Below are 12,725 nucleotides of genomic sequence, written 5' to 3'. Positions count from 1 at the left end.
TAAGTAAGTGCGTTTAAGTAATATAATAACGATCAACAGATATTTTGGAAGGCTTGTTTTGAAATTAACATCCTGTATAATGATGTGCGTATGATACTTGTGTATACCAGGGAAAAAAACAATTTTCGTGGAACAAACTTTGTAGTTAGTTTTTCTGCAAATGCGGAATTTGAGTTTTATTGTGTGTAGATAAATTAGATAAATATTTAAAGAAAAACTGACCTTAGGAAGCGAACGTCCGTAAAAGTAAATAATAAATTGATGTTTATATTGTGTTTCTGGAGGAAGTAAAGGTGAGTGAAGTTAAAGGACTATGACATGGCACCATGACGAGCTAACGGCAAGATGATTGCGATAATTGAAAAGCAAATGGTGGAAATTTGACTTTTGTGTCTTTTTCAGAGTGGTTATGAGTCAGGTGTCTTTTAACTGAAGTAATTAGACAGTTGTTCGATGAACTACACTTACAATTATTCTGACTGAAAAATGCCATTTTATGAAGAAGATGTAAAGAAGCTTGAAGAATTATCACCATTCAATGCTTGAAATGCATGATCAATTAATTAGTGGAAAAGTTGCATTTAAATGAAATGTTTTATTTAAATCTACGTTTGAAGATCTATTTTTATCCTTTATCTATAATGTATTTACGTAGTTAAATTAACAATTACTGCTACTGCACCATGAATTATTAAGCGCTTTAATATTATTTGTATGTATTAATGGCGAAAGGTGGAAAATCCTAATTAGTATCTACTATCCATGAGATTGAACATCTAACTGAATCATCGAAGGTTTCATGCCAAAAACAAATGCTACAACACTAAGGGTATGCAAAATTCTTCGTTCTCAAAATAAAATATGTTTGAAAAAAGAAGTGTTTTGAGTTCAAGGATAAAAAAGGCATTTAATGAAATAAATGGTTTTGTCACTGTGTTTTGGCAACACCTTTGGAAAAAATTATAGCTAACCCTTGCTTGCAATTGAACTTGAAAAGCCAAGGTATAAGTTTGTTTGGTACTAGTATTAATTATCTTTTTTCCAAAATTATTTCAATAACACGCAATTGTTCTAATTAAGTTACGTAACATGCACTTCGCCATTGGTATAACGCACTGCAAATGAATTATTTGAAAGTTCTAATATCCAATAAAAAAATATGTTCTTAATTTAAGCACACTATATATTATATCTTGGAACTTGATCGTTGAATCCTCACGTATACTCATATCTTATGTATTATAGTATTACTAAGTTCGTTCATCATCGTAATTCAGAATATGCATGTGCGTGACATATTTTCGTGGCTTATTCAGAGTTTCGACGTTGTATCAGTAGACCATAAAGACATCAATAGGACTCACGCTGTGTGTCCTAAATGAGCAGCTTCAGAGTTAACTAATAGAAAAATAAATCTATTCTATTCGTAATTATATTGCGATATGTACTCATTTTTTTGTTGAATGCTTTTCTATAAATCTATGTCAAAAACGCACTCTTCTTCTGACACGACTTGTGGCATTTAGACCGAGCTACCAGCCCCACAAGTGTCTGCAAGGAAAGTTTAAATGATTACAAAACTTTTCTGGATCCGAAAATATATTCTAGGCAATAAGCACAAAAACTCGTTCTATCGGTTGCTAAACCGAGTCACCGAGTGCTAAACGAGCCAAAACCCCAATTTGATCAGCCCTAACGTAAAATCAATCCCCTTTTCGATTTTCGAACAACGATACCCCAGAGACCTTTAATTTGAACTGTAAAAGGTGTGCTTCCACCGGTCATGACTGAATACATATTTGCAAAGATTTTATTTTTCAAACTTGAATTAACCCAATTTCTTTACATGCAGAGGAGCAGAAGCCATTTGCTCAGTTGAATTTCTTCATCTCTGTTTGTCTCTTAATCAATTGGTCTCAAATAATTCAATAACGGTCATGAGGTATGTACACACAAAATTTGAACCAAATACCTGAAAAAATTGGAAAAGTTGTAACGAAAAATGGAAAAAAAAATGTGTTGATATGAGTTTGGGAAATAAACTTTTCTTATAAACTCGTTTTATGTTGCAGTTACCTGCCATCGTCTAAAAGGCAATGGATTAAAATTGAATCACTGTGCATAAGTTATCAACATTTTATTAAGTTTCTGTTTTTTGACACTACATTCTTTGTTCAAAATGAATACAACAAAACTCCATAAATAAAATAAATAATAACAATAAATAAATGAAATCATTTGGCGGAAAATGTGGTATAATGGTGAATATCTAGACAATAAAAATAAATAGACTGTAGTATGATCATTTTATTGCTACCAAGAAAAGGCAATATCGATACAATTTAATCATACCTAAATAAAATGCCGAGCTGTCTGGGAAAACACGGTATTTCCTGTAAAGTTAATCACTTCCGATTGTGAAAATATACCGCAATGATAAAGTATGACATTAGTTCATTAAATGGGTAGGTAACAGGTTTGTTTAAACGCAAAAACTTTTCAAGTCTAATTTTCTAAGAAACACATAATTGGATAATAATTACGTCAACACCTGTGACACTTAAAAACATTTCAGGTGAAAAAGAAAATAAATAAAAAAATTTGCTAAAAACAATCATTAAAAACTTTTTTTTTCAACGCGTAAAACTATGAAGGAAGAAAAGGTAGTAATTTTTATAGATTTATTATAATGTACAAACTATATAGGACGTTGAAACTGATGAAAAACTGCAATGGAAAAGCAGTTTTACTACAGGTTAATTCGGGAAAAAATAAAACATAAATTCAAAAATATCTAGTCTTTATTGCCTCTACATTTATACAACACAATTTATAGTTTACAATTTTTTTCTTTTAGTAAACTTGAGTTCCTGCGTCATGTCTTGTACGAGTTATTACTGCAGGTAAAGAAAAAAATAAATCGTACGTTGTAAAAGAATCATTTTATTCTTTATGTTTAACATCTGTCTGTCTGTAGTTAAAATGCCACTACTCTGTTAGTAGGCAGAATAGAATTTGATAATAAACTTTTCATCGATCAAAAAACAAAAAAAATAAAATAACAATCAACCCCCAACAGAAATATAAAGACGTTGACACGCAAATATCGACAGGATAAATGATTGGAAGCATGCCAAGAACTTGATTAAGACAAAGGAACATCTTAATGACAAAAAATAAAAAAAAAACTATCACGATACAGAAAAACAAATACCATTGGTATAATTAACGAAGGTGGAAGAGAACATTACACAGACAAAGATAAAGGTGACGGACTTGCCGGACACGCATCTGGAACTTGGTGCACGACTGGTACGACAACTATTTTAACAACAACCCATTAGACTATACGTACAAGCTAATTACAGGCGTAGAACATAATGAAGCAGCAGGCCGCATCAAAAACACAGGAGTGGAAAAATAAAAAGTATAGTTCTGAAGAGCTTAAACTCCAGAAACTCGCGAGCATGTACTAAACCAACTCAACAACTTGTATTATAAACAACAAAGTTCCAGAAACGCGGAAAGAGGGAGAGTAATACGTATGCTAAACAATGGGCCAGACAACAGACAAACACAAAACTGCAGACCTGTTACGTTATGGGCAGTAAGTACTAAACAAAGTTTTTGAAAACTGATTTAAAAACAGCCTTCGGGAAATGATTGAAAAACATATACCATTTTATTTATTTGGTTTTAAACGGAAACACTCGACTACTAACCCACTCTCTTTTTCACTAACAACCTACGAATAACCCATTTAAAAGGTGAAAGATTAGCATGTTTATTTATAATCATTAATAAAGCATTTGACAACGTCTGGCACAGTGGTTTCTTTCACAAATTATAAGAATTCCAAACGCTAAAATACCCACTTCATGTTGTCAAAGACCTACGGAAGAGGAGATAACTAAACGTACGAATTGACGATACCCTTTCCTTCCCTTTTTCTCCCATATAAGGGCTTCCTGAGCGAGCGCCGCTTTCACCCTTTCTTCATAATGTACACTGCCATGGTATATAGGTACAACCGTGGCTTAAAGGACAAGGAACATATAGACAAAATACCATACATATTGTAACACGTTGATAATGCTGCACTTATTACACGTGACAGCTGTCATAGAAACAGGTTGAGAAAACGATTGAACGTCTTGACACTAACGGACAAGATAATGTCACATAGTAAGGGCGAATGCAGCTGAAAAAACTAAATAATGCATGCAAACAACGACACAGATCACAAAGAAAAGGCGTTTAAACTAATTACTATACGCACGTACAGACATGCCAAGAATAAGTGAAAGACTTCAACAAGTTCAGGCAAGATAGAAAGATAATCGTCACAACTGGATCATTCTAAACCCCCTTTATTTCCCAGGACAATCCCCGCTTCCTTTTCCCTTCGAACGTTCTATTGGAGCATTTCCAAATATTTTGTTTCTCTTCATTTCATTTTATTAATGTTTCTTTATATAAATAAATGTAAGTATTTTTGTTACAAGGACAGAGAGAACAAATAGTGAATTTTACATTTACTCCGACAAGAAAGAAGATCGTAAATAGTATATTTAACTAGCCCAAAATTACTTCTACCGATATGTAACATTCGATTCTATCACAATCAGAAAATCCTGTAGGCATTGTCGAATTCTCGCGTTATTATATAGGGTGAGTTATCGATTTTTGATCAGCACCAAGGTCGCTGCAATTTCCTCCAACTCTCTAATGAACTTTAGGGGAGGTTACGGCCATCCGGAGAAAGCGAGGGTGAAAATGCACACACGACCGACGCTCGACGCACAAAGGGCAGTCCGCACAGGACGAAATTAGATTTTATAGGGGAATAAATAAATAAGTAGGTATGCTAATGAGTTAGATTGAAATGTTTCAATAGCAATGTTGCCATTTTCTGTAACTGGTCTCTTGATGATAAGATTACAAGAAGAAAATTGCCTTCAATATATTAAACGTAACATTACAATTATTATTAATAAACCCCGTATTAAGTCACATTATAGAACTGGTGGTAGGAACTCATATTCGGAATTAAAGCACATGGTGGCTGCGAACGATTGGGTTCAAATACCGTTCTGACCATTGACCCTATGGGCACGTTGGTGCTTTTTAAATAAGGTCTAATTGGAGCAGCTGTTACATGAATTAATACAAAGTAAAAGCTGTTAAAACCCTAATTTCCATTGCATAGGTCGGCGAAATTCTGACACGAACTAGAGATTAATGCTTCAGAACGATGGTTATCTACAGAATTTACCGTAATAATAAGTTAGCACCCAAACCCTTTAACATAAATCATGTTCATGGGCGCCGTGCGTCGCGACGACAGGTCTGATGCCAGAAATGGCGTCGCTTTTACGGGCGTCTGGTCTGGATTCTGATACCTTCGCGTTAAAATCGAAATTATGTTCTAAGTGGATGGCTCGAATATTTCAATACATATGTGCATTTCGGATCACGGGAATGATCTTTGGCGCAAGCACAAGCAAATGCACACGATCAAAGACACAAAGATTTTGTGACATCTGCTCTGCTTAAAATTTTCTACGTCAAGTGCATAAGCGAAAAATAATTTTAATAATAATATATTATACGTATATTAACACGTATTAAGCACGATAATGTTCCATTGAACCGTGTGAACGTGGATTTTTTTCTCAGTTCACGTGTACCGTATGATTTGGCCACAACTAACTGTAGTTATAATTTTTTATGGAATAGCCTATATTTTATTAGATATCCTGAATCATATCGTCGATAGCATAAAAAAAGGAATTTTTTTTTTCATTTTTTATTATTTCGGTCCAAATTTAATCGATCTCACACGAGAAGAAAAATGGTTAAAAAGCGAATTGGGTTTTGAGCTCGTCCAAATCCAGTAATAAATAAATAGAAGATATTTTTAATTTTTTGCCAATAAACTGAGGATTTCACATCGAAATCGACGAAATCGAAAATGCCTATATAGATATGGGTCTCAAAAAAAAATCTACGTACTCAATATACTGCCCAACATAAAAAAAAACCCGTACACCCAATTATAATGGTTTTCTTTCGATTTTTACCACTTCATTTGTCTAAATAATTCGTAAAAAATTTAAATTTCCTCCTTAGCATAGATTCCTGAAGAGTCATCGATCTATCGATGTGATTGATGTCTTTCTAACAAATTTCATTACAAGTTATTTGTCCAGCGGTACAAAGGATGGAATAAATTTTGCAATCTTCTCTCTATAATCTCTCAGATGTGTTCGAGCCTTGCTTTGTGGCTTTAAACATATAGAATAAATGAGATAAATTCTTCGAAGGACACTGTATCAGAATAACTAATATTTTAATCTCACATTGCCGTACTATTGTTAGTACGTTTACACTACGAGAATATTCAAAACGTTCCAACAACACAAAAAAGAATGCTTGAATGTGGTTAAGACTGAGTGTTTTTAGTACCTGTACAAATAAATGCAAAAAATAGTTAAATAAAACCGATATTAGGCTGTTCTATTTTCAATGTCATATAGTAAAATTGTGAGCATTATTACTAGCTTATCATTACAATCCATGGAATTATCAATACGCGAATTTTTCGAGGGACTTTTAATACTTTCTAAGAAGGATATCACACTAGACCATCTGGGCAGCTGAACTTATAAATAAAAATCTAAAAATTGTCTTAATGAAAATAGCACAAAAAATGTAATGTTATATTTACTTAATTAGGTATTTATGCACCGGTTCGAAAAGTTTGTTTAAAAAGCATCTGGTGCTTTTATTATGGCTCTCCCAAGGAGAAATAATTATTAGCAATTCAAAACGTTCCAGTTTTTATATCCTACGTCCGATATACTATAGTGAGCATCTAATCAAATTAAAGTTAAATTGAAATTTCGAAGACACGGTAATCCTGGTGATTTTTCAAAATTAAGGTCAATTATACTCTCAAGTTAGGTAAACGCAAATTTATACCCAGCCAAACTTCACGGAACTTCAACTGGAGGACCAATCAGACTGGATCGAAATTCGTTGAAACTTACGGGAAATATTACTATCATTACAATGAACATAACATTGTATTAACACAATATGCTACAATTATATTTTCGAATTCAAGTTATTTCAATTCTTCTTATTTCAAGTCATTTGAAGATTACGATTCAAGGAAATTCCTCCAAAAAACTTTATTATTTGTTTTTGAGCAGGAGAAAGATATAACGTTGTGGAGTGATATATTAATTTACTACACATTGAATTTGACAAATGTTCTGCTCATTATAATATAGATAACGACGAAGTTGATGGATTATCTAAATTTATATTAATTAAGGTATGTTCCTCTTCAGATGAGAACACTTATAATTTGAGTTGGTCTGTTGCTAATGGGAAAAACTACCCAGAGACGAATTATTAACGTGTTTTTGGAACTCATTGGCAGTTGCAAATCAACAATTAAAAAACAAGGAAATAAATTCCATTTTTTAGTGTGCCCGTTTCCACCGACATTCTTGTCTCTTTGTCGGGTCGTGGTTGTACGGCTCAGACACAAAACACTCCGTTTACGCCTCTTGATATAGCACAGCAGAACAATTTTTTTTTCAGAACGGCAACTGCGAAGCTGTAACTGTAACTAGTGACTTCGATGGCACTTTTCGTTTTACTTCCGATATTTCTATACGTTGTTTATTCGATTTTTTTTCTAGAAAAAATATTATTTTTAAGGATAATCAAAGATTCAAAAAAGTTGTAACACTAGAACACGCCCTGCAGTTTAATGGAAGACACCGCGTGATAATACATATCGTAAACACAATTATCCTGAAAATTATCTTCAATTTTTGGTTTAAGTTGTTATTTCCATCATTTATTTTATCAATTAAATCGAAAGTTAACTTAAGGTATTTATTAGTGACTCAGTTTTTTTTAATAGCATAATCAGAGATAATTCATTCGATAAGCATAATTTAATACTTACACCTTACTATGACATTTTTGCAAACTGCATCACTTTTCCAGAAATTATAACAGTCTAAACAGATTAAATGCTAGTTTTTCAATAACTTATACTACATTATTCCAAGGAGACGCTTAAATCTTAATAAACAACCTCTTGACCAATTGAATTCCATTTTTCCATTATTATCGACACGGTCAAGGAAACGATCTCTTTGAAAACTGGACTTAAATGAGGGCAACTAAACAAAATCTTTATGCGTTGACCAGTCGCTACCCGAAATATATGCATACTGATATCATGATCAAGTAAAATAACTGGATTAACTGCGTTTTATCGAGTTGTTTACTGAAGTAGTTACTTTTAATTACAAATTGTCCTAAATGAAAGCAAATAAATGAAACGATGGCAAATCCGATGGTTGGACTTATCTTGATATTTTATATCAACTCAATCAACAATAATTATGAGTGAAGCGTGGAAAATAACTTCGTCCACAGCTTCCTTCTGACAGATCATAAAACCCTTTGGGGAGAGTCAAAAGGAGTCACAAATATAGATAAGGCGTCGCGATCGATATATTGCGCATGTTTCTAATGACCCGTGATCGATTTACCTTACTGTTAGAACAGACATATCATTGTCTGAAATTCTATAAACAATCTCGATAAGAGATAACTGCTATTAAGAAACAAGTGAAAGTTAAATCAACGAAATATAACACAAAATAGTTAGAATATTTATTGTACACCATTATGTTTTGGTTGTAGTTTAAGTCCTAATGCTGGGTAAATGCTGATGTAAACACTGCATCGCAAATTCATAAAACGTCATGCAGAGAGCAGGAAAAATAGATACGCATTTATTACATATACGTACTTAAACGTATGAGCCTTCCTCAATCTTATTTCATCAATTAGCTGAATTACGATATATTAAAGAATCTATCATGAATTCTTTTAATTAAAAGCTTTTACTGGCCGTCTTATACGAAACGAGCAAAGCTATAACTCATTTATTTATTAACGACTTTTAATGAATTAAAGATCAAGTAAAATGACATTGTTGAGGCTATTACATAACATCAAAGTTGTTTTTTTTTACTCAACATCTTCCGCTTTAAGTGTCAAGGAAATAACTTTAAATAGAACTACATATTTTTTTAAATGTTTTGATAGAAAGCATTTTTTTTTTAATTTTATGACGTATGACGAGGTAATATCAAAAAAAAATTTGTATCACGTATAATGTGAGTACAGACCGGCTGACGTTCCTGTACCAAATTGTTTCTTCACTGATATACCATCAGAGGGCAAATCTAACCCATTGCATTCCTAGACTATTTTTACTTTTGCTACTTTGATACCATTAAGATGCATCGATCTACGAGTAGCCAAATGGAAGAAACTGAAGACGAAATCAAGAAAAAGGAAATAGAACTCAAAAGAAAGGATAGGTAAAGCGCCTAAATAAAAATCACGAAGGAAAGAAAAGTAACTGAAGCTAAGTCTAGGAAAAAATAAGAAAAAACTCGCAGCAACCGAAAAATCAACAACGAAATAAAGGTGAAATGTGAGAGGATTATTTCAATTTCCATTTGATTCGGGTTGGTTTTACTATCCTAAACCACCCACTTAAATTCTACATAGCACCTGTTACTTTAAGAGGTTTTCGAAGATGGGCATGAATTTACCCAAAGATTCGCCAAAGGATACACGTGTATCTAGATACTTATGGACGTTTGTACACGGAAATAACTGGTCATTTCATTTCTTTGTTATTTCTTTCTCTAATATCTCAAGGGCTCTACCATAGATGATCGGGCGGGTAGCCAGCATGGGCGAGCCGAAGTTCAAAAAAAGCAAAGTAATTAAAACACCTGGTAAAAATCGAGATAGAGCCTCGCACACAGGTAGGTAGTATTTATAAGGTCAAGCTCCGATATCAGTCTTTATTACATTACTACTAAAAAGGAAACTATAGTGTAAACTGTGTTGTTTTTACCCAAAACTACAGAACTGATGCTTATCCGCATTTCGCTGATCACAGTCGACTCCAAAAGCCGAAGCGGAGTTTCGTCAGCCGTCTATTACGATAATACACATTCGCACGTGTTAGGTATATTTTTTGTACAAGTGCATATTTATTAACTTCGGTATGTTTTGGAAATTTAATTATTAACGTGAGCCGAAATCTTTAAACACACCTGCGGCAAAGATTTTATCGTACGCACATAAATGGCACGACTTCACGTACGGTGGCCTCAAAAATTTTAGGCATTGACAATTTCGTCTGCAAGCGGCAAAAAGTCTAAAATGCCACATGCAGTTCGACATTGCAAACGAAAAGGCAATTTTACGGCAAGTTAATTGGAAGTTAATATTTTTCTAATAATTGTGGGAAAAAGGGGCGCGAAGTGGAGTTCGAGCAAGCGGGAAAATGCGGGAAATGCTTTTTCCGAACCACTTAGGAACAATAATTTTCGACTATCCTGACTAAATAAAAATATGTACTTTAATTCTTTTTTTCTTTGAACAATTGTTTTATATAACTGGAAGAACTTTGAACTGGATCAAAAACTACAATTACTTTCATGTCATTTTTCCTTAAAAATTAAAAAAACCACAAGTTCTTCATATTTTGTCTAATGTAAGGACCGAGAAAGGAAGGCAAATTCTATATGTATAAAAAATACACTTCAAGTGTGAGAAAACATTTTGTCCAGTGTAGGAAAATACAAGTTTCCACATGCAACTACGTGCGAGAGAGTGCCAATTAACAGCGGTAGCTTAAAAAATTCTGTGTGTATGAGTGTTGAGCGAGATGTTTAACTTTCTTGTCGTCTGTAAGTAAACAATTAAAGCCTAGCGTACGGCAAAATATTAATCTTCGGTTTTACCGCACGCATATAAATGTCCAACGGCTTGCTTGACGTTGTCACAATTTTTTTTTATATTGACACATGCCACTTTATGATGCGTTCTGCACCCATGCGGGAAAGTATCAATTTCTGCTTGCAAATATGTAAAGTTACTTTAACGCACACAAAAATTGATTTTCCAACGACCGTTGGGTTTTCACGTGGTTACCGATTTAAAAATGGTATCGGAAAAACTCGAGTCCCGCATATGTACTTTCATTGCCTACCAGTTGCGTACGTGACAATAAGGAAACGAGCTCATTTCCCACAACTTCGTGCCAGTATCCACAGCAACGAGGCAAAACAAACAAACATTAACTGCTCAGCTTCAATGTTCGTGACAATCGAATTTTTAACTATTTTTACTATTTCAAAATTGTTATAGTTACAAAAAAGGAATAAATAGTATTTGGTGCTCGTTGCATAGTATACTATATTTTTGTGTTTAGCTGAGTTGTTCCAGCTTGTTGCTTTCAACTAAATTGAACGATTAGTTACTTGTTCATAAAGTTGTGTTTCCTGGACACGGTAATAGACAAAAATCACAAAAACCGTTCAGATTCTAAAGCAAAAAGACTTACCGTTGAAGGGGTGATTAAAATCCCACTTTCAATCCTGAATTCGGCAGTAGACTCCTGCGAATTTTCGCTGTCATTCGAAAAATCCGAATGATTTGACATTCCATCGCTCATCTCCAGTTTTACTATCATAGTGAACTAAGAGTATAAACGAGCTATCACAGCAATCAGACGGCCTTGGAAGCCAAACAACAAACAGCTGTCACCGTAGCAAACTAGCGAACGCGCTGGAAAACCCGCTATTTTCTGAAAATCACGTTTATTTACCAAATTTGACAGGTCACGGACACTTGTTCGAGACGAGAAATGCTCTCGGGATGAGTCACCACCATAGGGATACCCTTTCTCAGAACCACCGACCGATTTGTGATGTCAGAACTAAAAATAACCGGAGGAAACAAGAGGGCTGCAGCCAATAACGCAAGGCAATAGGGCGAACTTGCACGAACATCGGCGAATGTAGGCTGTAGCGCCGATCGTTAGTAGTAGACAAAGATGGCGTCAGCCAAGGACGTTTCCCCTATGACTCACTGGTTTTCTTATGGTTACCCATAATATGTGATAATCGGCCGGAGTATAAGCCTATTATTTGTCAACCATCCGAAATTAGCTAAGAACATGCACATTAAGGTCACGTATTCTATATAAGTATGATAACTTAATATAAGTTAAATTTGTGGTCAAATCAAATCAAAGTAATGATATAAAGATAAAAAATGTTTCATCAATAGCTGGGTGAGATTCAATAAGTTTTGTTCTGCAAATCTTTCTTTTTATGTGTCTACTACCATATAATCATGCAAGAGTCAATAAGTAATATAAAAAAAAATTAAATAATCAAAATTATGCCTAACGGCTGACGGGCACCAATCCAAATACTTTCTGGAAAGAATACGAGTGTAATTTCGTATAAGAAATAGTATCTGAATGAAATCGTCACCCATTTTAGATTTTCAACCCACAATACCAATCTACTACCGAATAACTCTTGATATAGGCAAAAACATGGTTTTTATCCCCGGGAAAAAAAATTTATCTTTCTCGTCATGGTAATATGATCCATTTCATAATTTTTTAATGTCAACTTGAACGTGGCAATTTCTTATTTATCGTTGGATAAACATAGTCGAAGCAGCATTTTTTTCCGTGATGTTTAAGAGCTCGTATTTTAGGAATGCGTTTGATCGATTTTCGTTAAAAAATGAAATCTGAAGGTCTGTTTCTTCCAGAAACATAGAAGAATACTCATGTTGAAAATAAT

General features: G+C 33.8%; 1 protein-coding gene across 1 annotated transcript in view; it reads right to left on the bottom strand.

Moving 5' to 3' along the window:
• The window catches only part of kay (transcription factor kayak), a 51,196-nt gene extending 39,581 nt beyond the window's left edge, over positions 1-11,615 (bottom strand). The window contains exon 1 of the mRNA XM_066286887.1: positions 11,468-11,615. Coding sequence (XP_066142984.1) covers positions 11,468-11,596 — 129 coding nt within the window. The 5' untranslated portion in view covers positions 11,597-11,615. The remainder of the gene's footprint in view (positions 1-11,467) is intronic.
• Between the last annotated feature and the right edge of the window lie 1,110 nt (positions 11,616-12,725).

Source organism: Euwallacea fornicatus, chromosome 10 (genome assembly GCF_040115645.1).
Source record: "Euwallacea fornicatus isolate EFF26 chromosome 10, ASM4011564v1, whole genome shotgun sequence".
Taxonomy (NCBI): domain Eukaryota; kingdom Metazoa; phylum Arthropoda; class Insecta; order Coleoptera; family Curculionidae; genus Euwallacea; species Euwallacea fornicatus.
This window is presented reverse-complemented; position numbering and strand designations above follow the sequence as displayed.